Genomic DNA, 22,658 nt, shown 5'->3' with positions numbered 1-22,658 from the left:
GCATTGATTGTGTATTTGTTTTCCTGGTTCTCCTGTTAAGTCTTCTTCATGAGTTTCTCTGAACTGTTCCTATGTGTGGTTTCTCACAGCACTATAATGCTCCCTGACATTCTGAGACATATTGAGCTCTTGCCTGACCTAGGGGCTGCTACTTTGTTTCTGGCTCCACCAAAATTTTCTGCTGGCACCTTAAAGCTTAAAAAGGAACTTTTTCAAAGCTGTCCCTGTGAGGTCTATAATTATAGGTATTTTCTCTATTTTACAGATGAGAAAACAGGACTTTGAAAGGTGAAGTGACATGTCTGTGCTTTTATGACTAGTAATTGTTAGAGCCAGGATTCAAATCCATGTCTCTTAATTTCATTTTAAATTTAAGTTAATGTATTTTTCTCTAAAATACCAAAATACCCTTCAAATATGCATAAGTACTTATCTAATTCAGAATCCTTTAACATGTAGACATACATACAGAGGTGTACGTATATATTGTTATATAATGCCTATACAATGTGAATTAAAGTTTGAAACAATGATAATAAGTACTTCAGTAGCCATTCTTACTCTAGATAATTTTTTAATTAGTAAATTGAATTAGAAGTATAGGGGTGGGTGGATGTGTGCACGTGTGTGTGTGTGTGTGTGTGTGTGTGTGTAAGACTTCTGAAGAATGAAAATTGACAGCTTGATTAAAGAAGACTCACTATGACTTATGGGATGCTAAAGTACCTAGATATGCATAAATAAAATATATGTTTTTGCTGTTTTTTTAGGCTACCCAAATCAGGATTTTGATTGGGCAGACTACCTCAAACAGTGTGGTGCTGAAGCTGCTCCACAAAGTTGCTTTCCTTTGGTAAGCATCTTTCTGTCTGTGGGGTCATTGTTCTTATATCAATTTCCATCCCATTTCCTATTAAAGTTATTCCAAAATGAATTGTATCTATTTAGACTATGACCAGGTTACACATTTAAAGAATTATAGAGGGTTAGAGAAAAATGCATTTGCTCTTAAGTTTAAATGATTTATTTTTATCTAATCAGCTTTATGTCTAACATCACAAATTGAGATCTTACTGATTTTTGGGAAAAGTTTAAGTTCAACCTGGAAAACTTATAAAGCTAAATAGGAGAAAATTGCTGTATAAAATGTATTTAAAGCATCTTTTCACATGTGCATACACACTAAAACTATAGAACTGTGTTCCTAATTGACTTTTAAAGTATTGATAGAAGTAGAAAAGTTAAAATTTTTTGGTAAGATGTGTCAAGGGAACAGCAACAAAAGAAAGGTATTTTTAGCTTGCCTTTTGTTTAATCCATCAGGAAGTATTGAAGGCCTACAATTTGCTAGGCCCAGTGATAAACAGTGAGCATACAAAAAAAAGGCAAGAAGTGGCCCCTGCCTGAGAACTCATTGCCCAATTGTCTGAGGAGATAATGCTTAGAAGGCATCCTTCTTCCCAAGTGCCTTTTGTTTCCCTGCAGTGGAGTTTTGATTCATATTCTTTTTCAGCCAATTTCAGACCATGGCTTTAAGGAGAACATGAAGCTTGAGGCAGTGAATCCTACTGATCCTGAAGAAGTATGTGTTGCTACTGTTACTGCAGTGAAAGGTTCATATCTGTGGCTCCAGTTGGAGGGTAGGTGCTGCCCAGAGGGCTTGTCAGTTTTGTTGTGAGCATGTTCTCTTTTTTTCCCTTGATTTTTATTTTGTTTAGAAGTAGCTAGTTCTTCTTTGTGTATCAAACAGATCAAATCATTAAGAACAGGACTCATTTAATGGCTAATTGTGAAATTGAGACTAAAGCATAACTTTTTAATTGCCAGTTTTGATCTTTCAAATGTTTATGGACTATGTGATTTAATACACATCATTTGAAAGGGAAATTTTACATATCAGATGATAATTTTTTGGTGGGGGTGACAAGATTATTTAAGAATAATTAGTGGGACCTATATTTACTCTAGACATTAGGTTTTTGTCTATCCTAACCAGTATCTTTTTTTGTGACTTTTGAAATGAAAAGTGAAGGAAGGAAGATAAGGTACATTTAGGCACTGTATAGTATTATAAATGTCTGCTGCCAGTGAAGTTTCCTTGTGGAAAATGCTGTGCTAGGAATAAAGACTAAAGTTGTCTTTGTTACATCCCTGTTTCATATCTTGCTGCTAAGTCAGTAAGTCCTCAAGTGTTTATCCAGTACTTGCTTTGTGTGGGAAGGCTGGGAATACAGAGAGAGGGAAAAGCTGTCCCTGCCCTCAAGGAGCTCCCCCTACAGTCAGCTGACTGGAAAGGACAGCGTGTAAACCCTCTGGACAAGTGATGGAGAGGGGACAAGGGGAGAGGCTAGGTGAAGGAGGATTGGGGAGGTAGGACTTGAGCTGATACTTGAAGTAGTCCAGGGGAGTTAGGAGGCAGAGGGGAGCTGAGAGAGGTCCAGAGTGCCAGAGCATTAGGTTTTGGAAATAGGTTGCTGCTCTCCATTTTTATAGTAGCAATCCAGGTAAATGTAAGAACTGTGTAGAATTTCTGTTTAAATATTTAATATTTTTTAATTTGTATCATGCACTATTTCAGTACATTTAAGCAATGAATTGAGTTAGAGTTTCTAATAAAGGAGTTTTTTTGCTTACTAGGTGTGCCCTTGTATTATAGGGAGAACTCTTGGTACTTTAGAATGGGCTGATTGGTTTTCCTTTTTTTGTTGCTCTCTTTTTTTGCTTACTAGGTATGCCCTTGTATTATAGGGAGAACTCTTGGTACTTTAGAATGGGCTGATTGGTTTTCCTTTTTTGTTGCTCTCTTATTTTCAAGAGGTAGATTTTCTTTTCTGGTGCTCTCCGAATGCTTGGTGCACTGGAGAGAATGCCAGGCCTGCAGTGAGGAGGAGTTGAGCATGTCTCCTGCCTAGAGATGGGATCTTAAACGAGTCTTCACCTGTAAAATGAATATAACAAGAGCCTCTATCTCATAAGGGTTTTGTGATGACACATGTCAAGTGTTTTTGTGTACCTTAAAGCATGAAATGCTCCAATACTTTGTGCATGCTTTATTCCAAGGTATGGAAAACCAGGAGTTTTGTCTCGAAGTGACCTATTAAACAAAATATGTGATCCAACAAATCTTTGTTAAGTACTTATTCCATTATAGTAACCATGCCTCCAGAGCACTGGGGATACAAAGATAGAAAATGACACAGTCTGCTCTCTGTTGATGTCATTGTTGGTATAGAAGAGTAGTAAGACATAGAATCTAGAAATAGACTAACAGGCTAACTTTTAAAATTTTTATTAGGCTCTAAAAAACCAATCCCTGAATTCATTGTGAGTGTGGAATCCATGAATATCTTCCCTGTGAGTTGGTGTGAAACTAATGGATACCAGCTCCGATCTCCTCGTCGAGCAGTAGGTATGACTGGGTTTGAGGACCAGGGGATGGTTCTTATAAAAATGCTTCCAGTTATGATGAGTCTTACTAGCATCTCGCCTCAGAATTTCTGATACATTTGATTCATATATAGACTCTAGAATTCTAATCATGCCCCACCATGTGTTCAGTTATCAGATCACAAAAGAATTTACAGTGGTAAAAATAAAACCTCTCAGCTAGCTTCATGTAAGTCATGAAGAAGGCTCTTATTCAGCTGGAACATCAGCAACGAGTCCTTACTACAAGAGCGAAACTGAAAAGGGCGAAAAGGAAGCTTTGGTGTCAGTCAGCATAGTTCACTAGATAGCTCTCCTGAGCTTCTACTTATTACCAGGGTAAGAGTCTGAATTTCTTCATTTAAAATTTCTCAGCAGTAAGATGTCTACTAACAAAGCTTTTCTTTTAGTCTTAATGTGTTCAACTAGTTTTTAGGCCCAGAAATGAAGTTTAAGTTTAATGAATCTGTGGGATGAAGCTATAGAAAGTCAAGATGACAGGATACAAATACATCTCATCTGCTCCTTGCCTATGATCAGATATCTGATTAGTCATAGACACCTCATTTTAATTGCCCCAAAGATACTGGTCCCTCTCCTGGCTAATTCTGTGAAATTTTTAGGGAGGGAATTTTTTTAATCCTATCTCTAGATAATGTGAAGCCTTTTATGTATCCTAAAAACTGTTGATAGCCAATTTCCCCCCTCTTCCTCATTACATTTAAATTGATATTGCGTTTTTAAGTTCTTCAGAGAAAAGTGCCAACATATTAATTTAATCCAGTGCTAATGTGAAGAGATACTTAATTTTGCATAACTGTATTTTGATATTAAAATTATAAAGTTCTTCTATTCATTGGAATTCCTATTAATTAGTATCATAATATTGGCACCTAGCTCATGAAGATCAAATAACAATTGTAAAGTGTTTAGCATGGTGCCTGGCACTTAGGATTATCATCATCGTCATCATGTCCTAAGTCAAATAGCAGAGAGAATACCAATTTAGAAAGCAAAATGCCTGAAGTTTAGACAGCAAATAAGAGCTAGAGGTCCTGGCTCAGCAGAGAGAAAAATTGGATCTCATCAGAGTCCCTGTGAGCCACCCTTTTTTTTTGTTTAGCTATAACTTGTTTTTTCTTTCTGGTTTCATTTATAGAAAAGATATCAATTGCTATGATTTACCTCTTGTTGATCATTTTACCCAACAATCATTAGTTAAAGTTGGTTGATGATCTGAAAGCTATGTGGTTTACTCAAAGAAGGAAAAAAAGTCTCATCTCCATAGTGATAAAAGTTGTCCCATTCCCTTTTCTTCACAGTGTTAGGAACCAATGGCTTGTCTCTTTCCTTCATTTTCTACTTCAGATCTGCAGGACTTCCAGTTCCCTATGACCATAGAGCAAAGTCCAAACTCCCTAGGCTTGAGTTCAAGATTTTTCACAACCTGAACCCAGCCCACCTTCAAATGCTTTTCCCAGGTCTCTTCTCCAGCCAAACCTGTTGACCCATTCTCCTCAAAACATACTTTATTTGTCCTTAATGCTTTGCTAGTATGATTCCCTCTTCCCTTCCATCTCTATATATTACTCATTCTTCAGTCTAAATTGAAATCATAATTCTCCAAGGAGCCTTTTTTTATTTTTATTTTTTAAAAAATCAAAACTGAGAGATTCTAAGCATTCTCTTTTCTGCCTTCTGTTACTGTCACTGCAGAAGCATGGGTTTATGTGGGACAGAGTTCATTTTTTACTTTTCTCTGTTTCATGGATTATGAGGTCCTTAAAAAAAAATCATCACCAAGTGGCTAGCCTTCTCTGTGGTTCTTGAAAGACCTAAATGATCTTTTATGGGGACCATTTTAAAAGTTTTTCTAGCACAGTATAGAACCTGCATCAGTTCATGTTTCACTGACATAATCTTTGAGGATTTTAAGTAACTTCCAAACCACAAATAGGCATCCAAGTAAGGCTGGTGTTATGTTTAATATGTAAGTTAGTTTGGAAAGTTTTGATATTTCTACTCTTATTTGCTTGATCTTTTGAAATCTGATGTCTTTATTACTCAAAAAAGCTTAATTTTCTCAGTTTTTATCATTCTTTACTTCTCCACTGCAGCTGACACAGTGGACACCCTCTTGCCTCTGAGATACTTACTCTCTGTTCTCTGAGTTTTTGTGAAAATTATTTTCTCCTAATTTTCTTATCTTTCTGATTACTCCTTTGTTGGCCCAGTGTTTATATCAGGCTCCTTGTGTGTGAGTCAGAGTGAGATTTTGAGCCTTTTTTTTCTACATTTCTCTCTCCACTTTTTCTTGATCTCATCAGCTCTTATCATTGTCTTGCAGGTTATTTACCAATTTACATATTTAATAATTATATTTAATATTAATATTATTTATTTATATTTATATATTTAATCCTAATCTATTTTTTCTGAGCTCATTGCTAACAACCATTTGACATTTCAAACTGGTTGTTGTGAAGATACCTTAAACTTAGCACCATGTCCAAAACGTGTTTCTCTCCAAATCCTATCCTTTACCAGACTTTCCTAATTCTGTCAAAGATTCCTCCATTTTTCTTGACTTAGTGGATAGAACGCTGAATTTGTATTTAAAAAGTCCCGAGTTGAAATTCTGCCTCAGACTCTTAGTTGCTATGTGGCCCTAGGTAAACTACTTAACCTCCTAGCCTCAGTTTCCTTATCTGTAAGGGAAAATTGAAAATAATCCTCATAAGAGGATTAAATAAGATAATATTTGTAAAATGCTTTGCAGATCATATAATTGCTTGCTATCATTATTTCTAGTCTTTCTGGCTTAAAAAACTCATTGCTACTCTGGACTCTTAATTTTGCACACTGGTCAGTCAAATTGTAGTGTTTCTACTTCCATAATATCTTTTTTTTCCTTGACCTTGTCTTTCTACTCCCATAACCATCAGTTGAGTTCTGATCTTCATTGCCTTTTCCCTGGACTATTACAGTGAACTGTGAAGTGGTATGAGTATCTAAAAGGAGAGAGATTTTTTTTCTGAGGATTTTTTCTTCAGTTTTCATTCTCTTTGAAGTCATCTCTCAAGCTTTTGACAGTGGTCACTTATGTACATACAGTGCTAACCTGACTGCTGCTGGGGGATGTGGAGGTGGGAAGGGAGGGTGAAAGGAAATTTTATAACTTAAAAATATACATGTGCATATGGATGAAAATAACTTTAAGGAGCAGCTAGGTGGCGCAGTGGATAGAGCACTGGCCCTGGAGTCAGGAGTACCTGATTTCAAATCTGACCTCAGACACTTAATAATTACCTAGCTGTGTGGCCTTGGGCAAGCCACTTAACCTCATTTGCCTTGCAAAAACCTAAAAAAAAAAAAAAGAAAGAAAAAAAAAGAAAATAAATTTAAAAAAGAAAAGGGGAAGATAGATGGTATAGTGGATAGAGCATCAGCCTGGAATCAGGAGGACCTGATTCAAATCTGGCCTCAGACAGACACTTAATAATTGCCTAGCTGTGTGACCTTGGACAAGTCACTTAATACCCCTCCTCACCATGGCCTTAAATAAAATAAAATTAAAAAGAAAAAGAAGAAAGACTGTTCGGAATTGCCTCTCTTGGCTTTTTGTGGTTTCACTGTTGCTTGGTTCTACTACCAGTATGAATGTTCCCTTTCAATGCAATATTTTTCTTTTCTCTTGGGATACTCACTTGATAAGTGGGCATCTTTTTTTTTTTTTTTTTTTTTTTTTTAGGTTTTTGCAAGGCAAACGGGGTTAAGTGGCTTGCCCAAGGCCACACAGCTAGGTAATTATTAAGTGTCTGTCTGAGACCGGATTTGAACCCAGGTACTCCTGACTCCAGGGCTGGTGCTTTATCCACTATGCCAAAATAAGTGAGCATCTTAAGGTTGGATACTCAGACACTCTCAGGGAACTTTGTGGAACCACTTTTTTAAACTATTGCCTGTGAGCTCCCATCAATGCATTTCCTTCCCATTGCCAACTAGCAGTCACAAATAATTCAAAGCAAAGACATTTTTTGAAATAGCAAAGTAACAATTCCCTCCTAAGACTGGGCCACACTTTTCCACAAGTACAGTGACCACTGGAAGAGTGTCAACTCTTGACACACATTTAGAATACAGTGTTGGCAAGATATATGTGAGGAACATATAACCCAGATAACCTGTTCCTCTAGCACTACTGTAGGACTTTGATAACCATTCTTTTCTCATGGAATTCTCATGCAGTATCTCTTCTGAGCAGATTGCTCATCTAGGTCTTAGGGTATGTTGAGGCTCAAAAAGATAAAGTAATTTGCTTAATTCTACAAAGATGAATTGGTAGAACTAAGATTCAAATCCAGGTCTTCTGACCCCTATTTTAGTGCCCTTTTCACTGTACCATCTGTGATAGTCATATTAATGCCTGTATAATTTATTTTAGAAACTGCTGCTTTTTTTCTATTTAACTCTTCTTTGTATGAAGTTCCTTTTCTCTCTCTGTGTGTGTGTGTGTGTGTGTGTGTGTGTATGTATGTATGTATATATGTTGCAAAATGTCTGTCATCTTTCAGTAACTTCTTAAACTGCCTTTCGAGATAATGCTATTCTTGTACTACTGGTTCATTGAACAGGAAGGACAGGACATGCTGACCAGATTCCATTACAGACACATTGCTTGGAATAGACTTAGCTCACAATTGAAGAAAAGACTCTTGCAATTTAGTGGTAGTAGATTAAAATGCAGTGTTTTATCCCCATTTCTTCCTTTTTTTAAAAAAATCTACATAATGCCCTTGAATGCCTTTACACTTTTACTTTGGTAAATTCCATCTCTAAAAACTTATAGCAGATGATTGAGCTGTAGTGCAAGGTTTTTTCTTTCCCTTTCTTGCCAAAAATTTGGAATATATGTAAGTTTAATCTGTAATTATGAAAATCTTATTTTGTTTTATTCCTTAATTGATTTCCAGCAGTGCAAAATTAGATAAAAGGAAATTTGACTTGCATTATGTTTATTTGATATTTATGACTCTTTGCCTTTATTTTTCTAATGGCATTGACTGACATTTATATGCATTTTTTTCCTGTAGTGAATAAACAGAGGAAAGTTGCAGTGGTTCAACCAGAAAAACAGTAAGTAAAACAATAGCATTCCTGGTAATTACCATTTGGACTTTAATTTTAGAGAAAAAGAAATCATTTAAGAGGAGAGACATGCCTTATGTATATTTTTCTAAAATATAAATAATTTGTGAACATAAGACTTTATTTCAGCATGTGATAATCTTCTTATTCTAAAAGTACATCCTAAAAAAATACATCTTAGAAAGAGAAGTGTTAAAGAAAAATGCAACAAGTTTTACTTGAATATAAGGAAGATCTAAAGATGCTAACAGTTACCTAGAGATCAACATAAGCTTCAATTAAGTTAGAGAACTAAACCTTTGTTTGAATATTAGATATTTTCTTGACTGCGGGCTTAGAACTATTGTAATTATACTTTTTTTTGTCCATTTTTTTATCCAGTTTTCATCCAATATTAAATTCCTAAAGAAGTAGAAAGGACCATGTGTACCATTATATATGCCTCTGAGTTAAAAAGTGAGATAATTGTTTTAAGAAGGTGTTGATGATCACATCTTCAGAGAAATGGGGACAATGACCAGAAAAAAATATTGACTAGAGAGGAATGGGTAATAACTCTGCTTCCTAGTTAGATTCAGAGATGAGAATCCTGTACCTGACCAGCAGAGAAGAATGATTCCTAGCAGGTTAATTCTGTCCTTTCTGGAAAAAATATAGTTAGGAAGCCTTTATTGAGCACTCACTATGTACACAGTACATAATTTCTGGGACTGTAAAGAAAGTTTAAAAAGTTAGGCCATGTCCTCAGAGAGCTCACAAGTAATTGAGAAGATCCTTATGTTTATATAAAACAGAGTGTGTAAATGTTATGGGAAGACAGGGAGGATTGGGAAAAACCTCCTGCAAAAATGAGTTTTAAAGGAAGAAGCCAAGGATACCAGGAGGTGAGCTGCTAGTGAAAAAAGCATGGAGAAGCAAAGTGGAATGTCAGTATTCAAGGAACTAGAAGTAAACCAGTGTACCTGGTGGAGATCCTAAATAGAGAAGAGTAAAGTAAAAAGATGAGAAAGGTAGGAAAGGGTCTACTTATGAAAGACTTTCAGGACCAAACAGGGGAGTTCATATTTGATTTTTAAGGTAATAAGGAGTTTTATCAATGGGAGTGGAGTGGGGTGACATGATTAGGTGTGTGCTTTTAGAAAAGAATTTTGGCTGTTAAATGGATTATAGTGGGGGTGGGGAGACTTGAGGTAGAGAGACCAACCAGCAGGTTATTGTAATAGTCCAAATATAAGGTGTTGAAATCCTAAATCAAGAGTAATGGTTGTGTGGGGAAAAGGAAGGGGTCATATTTGTAAGCTGTTGCAAAGGTAGAAATATCAAGACTTGACAAAAAAATTGGTTTTCTGGGGTGAGAGTTAGAGAATTGAGAATCACAATGAAGGGTTGTAAGCCTGGGCAACTGGGAGAATACCTTCAGCAGTAATAAGGAAGCTGGACAAAAGGAGGGTTTGAAAGGGAAAGATAATGAGTTCTGTTTAAGGAATGTTGAGTTTGATATGTCTTGATTATATAGTTCAGTATGCCCAAAAGGTAGTTGGTGATGTGAGACTAGAGCTCAGGAGAGAGATTAGGGTTGGATATAGATGGATATGGATATGGATATGGATATGGATATAGATATAGATATAGATATAATCGAGAGTCATCTGCATGTAGAAATGATAATTAAAACCAGTGGGAACAGATGATGTCACCAGGCAAGATGGTATAGAGGAAGAAGAGGAGAGGATCCACCAAGATTTGGTGAACATCCACTGTTAGTAGGTGTAAATTGTGATAAAGATCCAACAAAGAAAACTGAGAAGTAATGGTTAGATGGAAGAGAACCAAGAATGAGCAGTGTCACAAAAATTCTGATGAGAGCATAACTAGATGTGTGTTAACAGTTTCAGGTTGTATATAGGTCCAGAAAATGCCTAAGTAAAGACTGTTAGATTGGGCAGTTTCAGTTGAATGATGAGGTTGTAAGCTAGAATGCAAGTCTTTAGAATTAAGCTAGGAGGAGAAGTGGAGTTAGAATGAAGATTGTTTTGCAGAGAGTTTTGCAAAGAAGTAGAGGAGATATATATATATATATATATACATATATACATACACAATCACTATTAGGAATAGTTGGACCAAATAAATTTTAGGGTTTTTTTTAAGGATGGGTTTGTAGGCAGCAGAGAAGGAGCCAGTAGAGAGAAAATGATGAAGATTAAAGAGATAGTGGGGGTTAATACTAGATGTAATCTCATAGCAAATAGCCTCAATTTTTTAGCAAAGTATTTCATCAGGCCATTAGATTAACAGGCAGGGGGTGGGGGTGCTGTGGAGGAGTCAAGGAGGAATAAAAAGATTTGGTATATCTGCTGTGGTGAGTGGGATAGTGAAAAGGATTGCCTTGCTGCAGTGAGGGCCCAGTTAAGATTATGTAACATAAATTTTTAGTCTACCCAAGGCAATATAGTTTCATGATATTTTTTTTAGCTCTCTTCAGGTACACATAAATAAGAACAGTGGAGGCAGATGGTGAGATTAATTCAAGGTTAGGATTTGGCAAGGCATGATGGATTACGTGTCCAAAGAAATAGTACTCATTCTTTCCAGGAAAAAAAAAGTCCAACATTTATATGGTTCTTACTATGTACTCTAGGCATTATACTAAGCTCTATACTAGTGCTTTCCAAATATTATTTTGTCCTTACTACAGCCATGCCATTATTATATTCATTTTACAGTTGAGAAACCTGAGACAAACAGGTATTAAGTGAATTGCCCAGGGTCATACAGCTAGTAAATGTCTGAGACCAGATTTGAACTTGGTATCCAGACCCCAGGTTGGGTAATCTGTCTCAGTTAACTCATGTTTAAAACAAAGATGATAATGAAATAAACCTCCCAGGGTTGTTTTGAGGATAGCATGATATGCTATTTGTAAAGCATGTTGTAAACCTTAAAGCACTATATAAATTTCTAGTTTTGGTTATCACTATTATTATTAAGGCATATTGTTCTGTAGATAAATTGAATACTTCTGAGAACATTGACCTTTTTGATTTTTGTTATTAAGATTAGACCAAATATATAGTGAGCACATATTCTGAAAAGAGAAATTATTCAGGCTTGCCATGAGTAGAATATACTGTGGTAATCATAGTAGTATTGTCTTTATTAATTTTTTTTCTAAATTTGAACATCTTTAAGCAATCTAGCCATTGCAAAAAAAAAAATGGATGTTCTTTATGGTTGCTTCCTCAGATTTTCTTTGTTTTTTAAAGCCAAGGAATCTATCTACATCTATATCTACATCTACATCTCTATCTATCTACATCTCTATCTATATTGCTTCTTCATTGAAAATGAAAATCACTTGAAAAGTGCAGACCGATCCCAGGACTTTATTTGGATTGCTTACCAACCTACCAGGCCCCGTTCTAGTTTTGTAACCATGCATTAAAAAAAAAAGACATCATTCACAGGCATTTTTACCTTTATAGATTTAGCCATTCAGGACCTTCGTTCTCTTATTTATTTTAACTACATGAGTTACAGAAGTCTCTTCATTCAGACTAAAAGAATCAAGCAACAGCCATAGCAAACTTTGTTCTCTTTGTTTTCTCACCTCAGAATCATACCTTCAAGAATGGTCCATGAAAGTCTGAAGAGCCAGGAGCCAAATCCTCCTGATTCAGGTATGTCATTAGTAAACTTTTGCTTTTCTAACTCTAGCCTAGATCTTTGTAGAACATGAGAATTGGTTTCATTGATTTCTTAAAGAAGTCACACTACAGATGTACTTCAGTTCTCCTCATGATTATCCCTTGGTAATAGGTTCACTTAGATAACTCCTTATCTTAAATCCTTGGTATAGGACCACAGATGCAGATTTTGTGCTGTATTATCAACTATAAAAGTATAATCATTAGGCTTATCTGGGTTTCAGCACAAAGGTATTAATTGATATTCTTGTCATCTTGGCCAGACCACTTGACCTTTTTAGAAGGTAAGGTAATACAAGTTTATTAGAGTTAAATTTGAAAAACATATGATGAAGTTTTTCTTAAGGTTAAAATAGTACTAATGAGAGATTTGTATACTGTTTTTTCCTTAATTAAATTAAATGCTAAGCCAGCTCCCAGAATTTCTGTTGATTTTTTTTTTTTTGTAAAATGTAGGTTACTTTTTTGTTTTTGTTGTTGCAAGGCCAATGGGGTTAAGTGACTTGCCCAAGGTCACACAGCTAGGCAATTAAGTGTCTGAGGCTGGATTTGAACTCTGGTCCTCCTGACTCCAGGGCTGGTGCTCTATCCACTGTGCCACCTAGCTGCCCCAAAGTCAGTTACTTTTTAATTATTTGATACTTGGTGATATTTTGGTTGCTGTAGCAACTCTATCTTTTAAAAGTAACAGTTGCCTTTGTCAGAAGGAAAAGTTTTGTGCTTGATGCTGAATGAATAGCTTTACTATAACCAAATTTTGCTTAGAAATAAATTTCATGTTTTTATCTGTGAAATTTAGTTTGTTGTATGACTTGCCTAATGAAGCTCTAGAGAACTGATGGAAAAGAATCGTCAATAATTGGTTGACTTGGATGGATGTCTCTTATGAATTACACCAGAGCAGATAAAAGAAAGATGAAAGGGACAGCTAACTCCAGATAAAAGTCAAGATTCAGAAGAAGATCCTGCAAACTAAAATGTTGACTTTATTCTAATAGAATGACATTTAGTGGGGGTCAATGTGTTGAATACTAAGGACCAAATCAACTTCACAAGTTGCGATGGGAGAGCATGTGAGATTGTAGCATTAAGAAGAAAAAGTAATGGCAGTGACCAGTATAAATCAGCACTGCAACATGGTGACCAAAACATGAATTTTATAGTGTCCAGAATGAGGAAGGTAATAATTCTGCTGTTTATACCTGCCCTGATCAGAACATTTTAGATTGTTTTGATCAATTCCAGGCAATATGTTGTAGGAAATACATTGATAATAAGCTAGAGGGGAAGGCTCCTGTAATGGAGAAGTATCTTGAATCTTCCTAAAAGAGGCTTTGAAGAATTGGGCATGTCCCAGGGGGCTGGGTTGGAGATTGGAGACAAGATAATTGTCTTCAAGTATTTGTCATAAGACAGATGGGCCATATTGCTATTCTAAACACCAGAGACTTCCCTAGGAGCACTAGATTGGCCTTTCAGAGAGTCTCACCTCTGCTTCCCACATGAATGAGCCTCAGAAAATGCTAGGAAATCTAGACTAAAAAGACCAGAATCATGACCATAGAAAGCATAGGGTGATAGACTTGCTTAGCCAGCTCCCAGGGCCTCTTGGGACATTCTGTCTCTTGAGATCTCAGAGTCCTGAAGGTTTTCACTCTGTGTTTGAATTTCTTTGTATTCAGAGAACCTGTAATAATTAATCCTCAGCACAGTGCCTACACATTGGAGGCATTCATATGTTTGACTTGACATCAAAATAATTTGACTGGAAATTATAAATATTAAAACCAAACCATGTCTGTCCCCATTAATATACTCATTGACATTTAAAATACATTCTGCTTAGAACATATAATATAATTAACCTTAAGTCTTTGATTAAAGGCATAAAGTATGATTCAAATAATTGTGCTTGTTAATTTAAAGAAATTAACTGGTATAGAATGTTTACTTTAATTTTGAAAATTTCTTGTATTTTTGTAGATATATCTTTAACCCTATCTATATTTGCTTTAGAAACAAGTTTTAATATTAAGACAAAACTTCTAGTAAATCCAGTAGATATTTAGTGTAAGTCCTTATTAATATGTTTCATATACATATGTATTATAGAATTTGATCTCATAATTATATTTATGATCAAAAGTACTGAAGCATAAGTAGGAATAATCCTGTACTTCCTTCATCCTCTTTTGATCCATATACCCCTTAATTGAACCTCAGCTTTTCTAATGAACTTTGCATATAAAAATACCCCTAAAAACCTAGCTGAACATTTCTATGACCTTGCCACTCTCTTGGGCTTAAGCTAAGTATCACAGTGGATAGAGTATCTGACTGGAAGTCAGGAAGAGCAGATTAAATCCAATTTAAGATAGTAGCTGGATAACCCTGAATAAGTCACTTAATCTACCTGCCTTTGCTCATCTGTACAGTGGCAGTATTACTAATAATGCCTATAGTTCAGTGTTGATTTGAGGATAAAATGAGAGGATATTTGTAAACTTTAAGGCACTACTATATAAGTGCTAGCTACTGTTATGTGTAGAGAATTCTTTGTAATTTACTTTATTTGAGTTTTCTAGGAATCTAAGGAAAGCATGGGATGAAAAGTAACTACATATAGAATTCAGTTATCCCTTTTACGTCATGGGGCTTAAGGGTATGGTGCCCTCTGTGGCCCTCCCTTTGTGCTAGAGAAGTCTGAATTACTATGTCATTAAAAGATAAAATATGTTGTTATTATACAATACTATGATATATATATTTTATGTATTTCTGAGTTTCTAAACTTTTTCTGTGTCATTAACTGGTCTTTGCAATGTTGTATGCAGCTTTTACAAAACTCCCCCGAATTCTTATTTAACTTCTTATGCCAACCCATGATATATCAAAACTGCAGTGGTGAAAGTTGCAATGTAGCAGGGTTAACTATATTTACTTCATTTCATTTTTCAGTAACAATCAATGGAAAATACTTCTGTCCAAAGATCTACTTCAACCACCGTTGCTTCTCAGGGCCTTATCTCAACAAAGGAAGAATTGCTGAATTGCCTCAGTGTGTAGGACCAGGAAACTGTGTTCTGGTTCTTAAAGAGGTAAGTAGGGCCCTCAGAACGGTGGGTGCTATTCTGGCCTTGGGAGAGGGAGGGAGACCCAGGCTTTCTCAACTCCCCTTTACTCCCCCCCCCCAAAATAAACCCCCAAAATAAATAAGGTCAAAAGGGACCCTAAGAGTTTGGTCCTTGGCTTATACAAACTTAGGGATTTCTTATCGCTCTTAGTTCCAAATGGTACATGTATAACTGTTCAGAAATTTAAATACCTGGAAGGGAAATGAAGGAATTACAGCCCAGCATCACTGATTATTATTATGTTAGAGTTTTATAGAAAATATACAGAATTTTTCCTTTTCTTAGCATTACTAACTAGTACTCTATTATTTTTTTTGGAGGTTTAGTCCTCCAGTGTATTATGTACTCCATTTCTGATGTTAAATAGATTTTGGTTCAGTATTGAATGTGGCAACTTAAGGAATCAAGTTGCTTAGCTAAAATGACTTGATTTTAAAGCTGTACTAAACACCATCTTAGAAGGGTTCTTATCTTGCAGATGTGTATTTTTATAGCATTATGTAATTTTAACATGAAAATCATTTTCAAAATTTAATATCTGAATTTTGGAAAAGTTAAATTTAAATAATACCATTTAAAATGAGTTAACTTTTGAAACTAACCCCATATTCTCTGTAATGGGATTAATCACTCTGTAATGTGTTTATTTCTTAATGTTTGATTTCTAGTTTATTGAATGGATTTTAAGCAGATAGTTTGAGCAGATTATTTAGTGGCATATATCTGTTCAGAATAAATTATGTCAAACTATTGACAGTACATTTGCTTTTTCTGATGGGTGAACTGAATTGTTATTGATATAACTAGAGATGTGCTGGTAGATGTTTAACATTTGGCTCTCTGGGAGGGGGAGGCAGTAAACATGTCACACTTTTAAATTTAATCTGCATTATTAACTTTTTTAATCCATTGCTTTAACTCTAAAAACTCAACAAATCAAATCAAAGGCTTATTTGTAGCATTTGCTTATTTTCTAGATGTAAATGTTCTCACATTGAAAATTTAACAGTTGTCTCTCTCAAATTGGTTTGAGCTGGCTCTAGCACACCATTGTATTACACGTTTTTATTTCAACAAGACATTTGCCCTTGTCTCCTTTTCTGTGTGCTTCAGATTTTTTATCTACTGAAAATTTTCTCCCTTTCCAGTTTTTCTCAAACTTTCATACCCAGCCACCTCAGTCTTGCCTATCTATAATAATTGTTATCATCCTCTAAACTCTTAGTCCCATACCCTCTGTAACCCTGTCTTCTATAAATTTTTGTTATTTTAGATATTTTTATATTCTCTTCATTTTTTAGATTGAATGAAAACTTGTTTTTTTCTCAAGAAGCACAGAATCCCTCGTCACCTTTTCTGTTACTAGGTTTGCTCCTTACTCCCAAATTGTCCCTTTGCCACCATCACTCAGTGAGCTTTCCCTCTATGATCTCTCTTTTATCTCTCTTTAACTTCTTGTCACAGTCTTATATTGATTTCCAGATTGTTCTCCCTCCTTTTTTAAGGAGTTCATTCTATGACTCATTGTCTTCCCTTCTTCACTCTGGCCTCTGCTTTATACCTGGGTATGTCACCATGCAAGTTGATGTTCTCTAGGTAGCCTGGACTTTCTTAAGTTCCTTGAATTCCCTTTTCATTCTGCCTCACTTTTACAATGATGACTTTAATCTCCACCTCTGTGATCCAGAATTCTTGAGTTCCTTTTCTTTAGCCATAATATCCCTGCTTCATATCTGCTAAGCATAGGTTCACATTATCCTGTATTTATAGGATGAAGGTCCCTTATTGAATCGAAACCCTTCATTTTATGGAGGAAGATCCAAAGCCCAGAAAGCTCATGTGGTTTACTTAGGATTATATGGTCAGTAAATTTCTGAGGCAAAATTGGAATCTGGGTCTTCCTCCCATAGAACATATGTATCACACAGAACAAGGCATGCCTTATCAAACAACTCCCCTGAGTCTATTGCTTCTTTTTGTGTCCCCAGGGCCCAGGCCACAGTGCTTGGGACTTGGTAGCAACTTAATCAATGTGACTGACTCACTGAAGAATGTTTAGGAATTATGTTCATAGAGTTCCTGTGTTTGTCTTGGTAGGTAGACTCTCTGTTTTTAACATTTTTTTTGCAAGGCATTGGGGTTAAGTGGCTTGCCCAAGGTCACACACATCTAGGTAATTATTAAGTGTCTGAGACTGGATTTGAACCCAGGTACTCCTGACTCCAGGGCTGGTGCTTTATCCACTGCGCCACCTAGCTGCCCCCTCTACCAAACATTTGAAGAACAATTAATTACAATACCAAATAATAAACCACTTGAACAAATAGGCAAAGGAATCCTACCAAATAATTTTTTTGACACAAATATGATGTTGTATCTAAAAAAGAAAAGCCAAAACAGGAAAAAAAAACCCATAGACCAATTTATCTAATGAATTTTGGTTCAAAAATTTTAAATAAAATTCTATCAAGGAGATTGCAGCAATATATCACAAAAGGACCATACACTATAGTCAGGTGGAATTTATTCCAGGCATGTAGGCTTAGTTCAAAATTATGAAAATTATAATTGACTGTATAAAGTTATTGATTATAATAATGGACCATATGAAAATAATAAAAGTCATATGATGATTTTTAATAGATGTAGATAAAACTTTTTGACAAAATTCCATACCATTCCTATTAAATTCAGTAGAGAGCAAAGGAACAAACAGCTCTCCTTAAAATAAGTGGTAACTACCTAAAACTATTAGCAAACACTATCTATACTGGAATAAGCTATAAATCTTTTTAGTGAGATCAGGGATAAAGCAAGAATGCCCATTATCACCACTATTTTTCAATATTATTCTAGAAATATTAGGTTTAAAAATAGGAGAAGAAAAAATTAAAGGAATCACAATAGGCAAATGCATATACTTAAAGAATCGGCTAAAAAAACCTAGTTGAAATAATTAACTTTAGCAAAGTTGCAGAATCTAAAATAAACTCACATAACTCATCAGCATTTCTATACATATTTAATAAAGTCCAGTAACAAGAAATAGAAAGAGAAATTCTTTTTAAAATAACTATAGACAATATAAAGTACATGGGATCTACTTGTCAAGACAAACTTAGGAATTTTGGGCTGGGTTCTGAGAACTTCTAATTCTGTCTTTTTGTGTCCTGCTATTACTTTTACTTCTAGAGACTTGCAAGCTTTCAGTGCTCTTAAAATGATGTGATTTTTTAGACTGCATCTCCTTACCACCCCCCCTGGATGAGATCTGTACACTCCTGATCCAGGTTTGGGTATTTTAACTTGTTTGTGCTCCCCAAATGCTGCAGGACTCAGCTACTGCTATCCCCCTGGGAACCCCGGTAGGTTCAGAGTGACTGAACTCTAGGATTCCCTTTGATCCAGAACACTTGACCTGGTTATTCCACTTCAAACTTCAGCCGGGCAGGAGACTATAACTGAATCCCTTTTGTGATTAGAACCCTGCTCAATATGAGCTATGGCCCATTTAGTAACTGTTTGTCTTTGCCATTCCTCGATGTAGATTTCTAATTCAGTATGACCCAGATTAGTTAGTGAGTGACTATATGGAGACTTTTCTTACCCTAGTGCCCATCTTGGCTCTCTTTGAGTTGCTGAATGCTGTGGAAGCATGCTCCTAAACTATATCACTTTTCCAGTGTCTGTAGATCTCTGTCTGGAAGAATTTACCAATCAGAAATTTGGTCTGATTCATTTTGTAGATTTTTTGTGAAGGGCATTTAGTGGGAACACTAGGTTTTGCTTCTTTCTGCTATTCCATCACTTTGATTCTGCCCATGGGAAATCTATCTTGCATTCATAAAATATTAGATTATGAATATTAGCTAAACAGGAAAAGGAAGCAAAACAAAAACAAGTCTGCAAAACCTCAGCATGAGATAGAGATGGAATTGAACAGGGATAAATAGTCTTGAATTTAGGTTCAAAAATCAACTTTATGAATACAGAATTTAGAAGAAACCTCACTTGAAAGCAGTTCACATGAAAAAGACTTTGGTATCTTACTCAATTATAGGAGCAGTATGAACCAAGTGTTAGATGTAGTAGCTCCCCAAAAAACTAATGCATTTGGGATCACATTAATACCAGGAGAGTTTTCAGGTTATAGGACATGACAGTCTTCTTGTACTATATAATCAGGTTTATTACAAAACCTTAATTATGAAACCAAATCATGTTTAGTTTTTGCATTGCTATTGTGAGGTTTAAATGAGATAATGGATGAGTAAAGTACTTTGCAATCCTTAAAAATGATATAAAAATGTCAGTTATCCACATCAGCCCTTCAAGTCATATGCCTTCAGTCTGCATTTACTATGACTTTTGTTGTCCTTGAACTGAATTTGGGCAGTATTTATTGAGCAGTATAGGGGCTGTGTTGTTAAATGCTTAACAGCCACATTTTTTTTTTAACATTAGTTTAATGCCTTTAATGATTTTTTAAAGATTTTATTTATTTTGAGTTCTACAACTTTCCCCCAATCCTACTTCCCTCCCCCACCCCCCACAGAAGGCAATTTGTCAGTCTTTACATTGTTTCCATGGTATACATTGATCTAAATTGAATGTGATGTGAGAGAAATCACATCCTTAAGGAAGAAACACAAAGCATAAGAGATAGCAAGATCAGACAATAAGACATCAGTTCTTTTCCCAAATTACAGGTAATAGTCCTTGGTCTCTGCTCAAACTCCACAGTTCTTTCTCTGGATACAGCTGGTATTCTCCATTGCACACAGACCCAAACTCTCCCTGATTGCTGCACTGATGGAATGAGTGAATCCATCAAGGCCGATCATCACCCCCATGCTGAACAGCCACATTTTCTAGTGGGAAAAATGTTGGTGTTTACATACACTTTTAAGCTTAATCAGAATTATTAACATTTTCCTGTTCATTTTTTTTAAGTCTAGAAAATCAAATCAAATAGTAAATCAGCCCTGATTAATAGTGATTGCTGATTTCTGAAGTATAAAAGCTCACACTGAGAATTTATTGATGGTCTTCTCCCTGGGGAAGTTGACTCTAGAATACATCTGGATTTTGGCAAAGGAAATAAAGAGGATTTCCTGAAAAGAGAATTGTTGTGCATGTTGTGATTAGGGTTGGGGCATAGTATGACTTGATATTTGAAGGGTTGTTCTAATTAGATTTATTCTGTTCCCCCAGAGAACAGAATTAATTGATGGAAATTGAAAACAATACATTTTAGCTAGTTTAATTAAGAACTTTCTAACAAGAGATATCTAGTCATGGAATGAGTTGTCTTGTGAGATACTTTTGACACTCTAGCTAGATGCTAGATGTGTGTGGAATCTGTTCCGCAAGAACTTTATTTACTTTCAAAGAAAGACTATCGAAGAACAGCATCCATTGACATTTAACTCTTAGCAAAAGTTACTTAGTCTCTCCCTCACAAAAGACTGCACACTTTATTTTTCTATTCATAGGGAAAGGATGAGTTAGAACAGTTTTTTTTAGGTTTTTTTGCAAGGCAAACAGGGTTAAATGGCTTGCCCAAGGCCACACAGCTAGGTAATTATTAAGTGTCTGAGACCGGATTTGAACCCAGGTACTCCTGACTTCAGGGCCGGTGCTTTATCCACTACACCACCTAGCCGCCCCTGGAACAGTTTTTTAATACAGGAGTTAACTTTTTCACTGTTAGGCATTTCAGTAAGAGATTGGACTAGCAAAATATGTCACAAGATAACTTTGTAATTCTTGGAGCTTTGTGGGATTTGCCCAGGTGACATCATAAAAACTGTCTATCTACTAAGGAATTTCAGGTTAGTGGTACATGATTTCTGACAACCAAGTTTTGAAATTTTTAGTGAGGTTCTAGTTTCTGTTTGATTTGACTCTCCTGGCAGCTGCTGCTGACCTCAGTAATGTTACTACTACTTGTGCATATGTAACTCTTAGGTGTTTTGATACTCAATAATACAGTTGAATGGAATTAATCTGCTGATATGTCTTAGCAGTAATAAATCAGGCTGATATTAGCAGTAATCTTAATTTTTTCTTAATTTCCTTTTATTATCATCCCTGTTACATTTTCTGCCTCTTTTTTTTTTAAAATGACTCTTAGGTTCTCACATTGCTAATCAATGCAGCCTACAAACCAAGCCGTGTTCTTCGGGAGCTTCAACTAGATGAAGATTCTGTTTGGCATGGACATGGGGAAACTCTAAAAGCCAAGTATGTTACTTGTGCTCCTTTTTTGGTAGTTAAATGCATATTGGTTGCTGCAGGAAACTCTAGGATTATGATTCTAGAATGTCATTCTGAATTCTAGAGGACCAAAGTTTTCAGAAATATCTTAACTATAACATTAAACTGAATTGTGAGCTATTAAGTATATGAAAAAATGGTACACATAACTAGTAATAAGAGATATGCAAGTCAAAAGAACACTAAAGTTTTATCTCATTCTAAGCAAATTTGCAAAGATAACAAAAGCTAGAAATAGTCTTGGGGAGACTGAAGAAATATAGGCACAAATAAACCATAGTTCCACAGTGGAAGTATGAATAGTCCAACCATTCTGAAAAGCAATTTAGAATTTTGCTAAAGAAATGAATAAAACTTTCAAGTCCTTTGACTCAGAGATCCCGTATATCATGGGGAGAACAGAATAAAATGATCTCATTTATATAAAAACATTCATGGAAACAAAGAACTAGAGACCAAAATAAATGTTCTTCACTTGTAATAGAATAATATTACTACATTGTAACAAGTGACATTAAATTTTTAAACTATAAACATTTTTTAGAAGTGGTTTCAACATGAAGAATTTAAATTGAGGGCTAGAAGGCAAAACTTGCTTATTTCTCTTTCTTAGAAAAATGTTTTGCTTCTTTATGCATTATTTTAGTAGTATAATATATGAGCAGTCTTTTTCAAACTGAGTGTCATGGAAGAAAATTCCTTTCTTATAATGTATGTTAAACATGCAGCACATTTTAAGAAACAGGCTGATTGGCGTGCATAGTAAGACTTTTTCCTCTATTTAGTTTGAACTCATGAAATAACTTTAACATCTGAATTCCCCCAATGACAGATACAAAGGAAAAAGCTATCGTGCTACAGTTGAGATTGTGAGAACAGCTGATCGAGTGACTGATTTCTGCCGAAAAACCTGTATAAAATTAGAATGCTGCCCTAATCTCTTTGGTCCTCAGATGGTTCTGGA

The 22,658-nt window shown here is 35.5% G+C and overlaps 2 protein-coding genes across 2 annotated transcripts in view; both read left to right on the top strand.

The window, feature by feature from the left end:
• The window catches only part of SFMBT1 (Scm like with four mbt domains 1), a 227,305-nt gene that overhangs the window by 38,130 nt on the left and 166,517 nt on the right, over positions 1 to 22,658 (top strand).
• The window catches only part of LOC141496528 (scm-like with four MBT domains protein 1), a 79,429-nt gene that overhangs the window by 38,130 nt on the left and 18,641 nt on the right, over positions 1 to 22,658 (top strand). Inside the window, exons 9-16 of the mRNA XM_074199029.1 lie at positions 771 to 853; positions 1,514 to 1,640; positions 3,296 to 3,409; positions 8,520 to 8,562; positions 12,190 to 12,254; positions 15,240 to 15,379; positions 21,552 to 21,661; positions 22,527 to 22,655. Coding sequence (XP_074055130.1) covers positions 771 to 853; positions 1,514 to 1,640; positions 3,296 to 3,409; positions 8,520 to 8,562; positions 12,190 to 12,254; positions 15,240 to 15,379; positions 21,552 to 21,661; positions 22,527 to 22,655 — 811 coding nt within the window. The remainder of the gene's footprint in view (positions 1 to 770; positions 854 to 1,513; positions 1,641 to 3,295; positions 3,410 to 8,519; positions 8,563 to 12,189; positions 12,255 to 15,239; positions 15,380 to 21,551; positions 21,662 to 22,526; positions 22,656 to 22,658) is intronic.

Source organism: Macrotis lagotis, chromosome 8 (genome assembly GCF_037893015.1).
Source record: "Macrotis lagotis isolate mMagLag1 chromosome 8, bilby.v1.9.chrom.fasta, whole genome shotgun sequence".
Lineage (NCBI taxonomy): Eukaryota > Metazoa > Chordata > Mammalia > Peramelemorphia > Peramelidae > Macrotis > Macrotis lagotis.
This window is presented reverse-complemented; position numbering and strand designations above follow the sequence as displayed.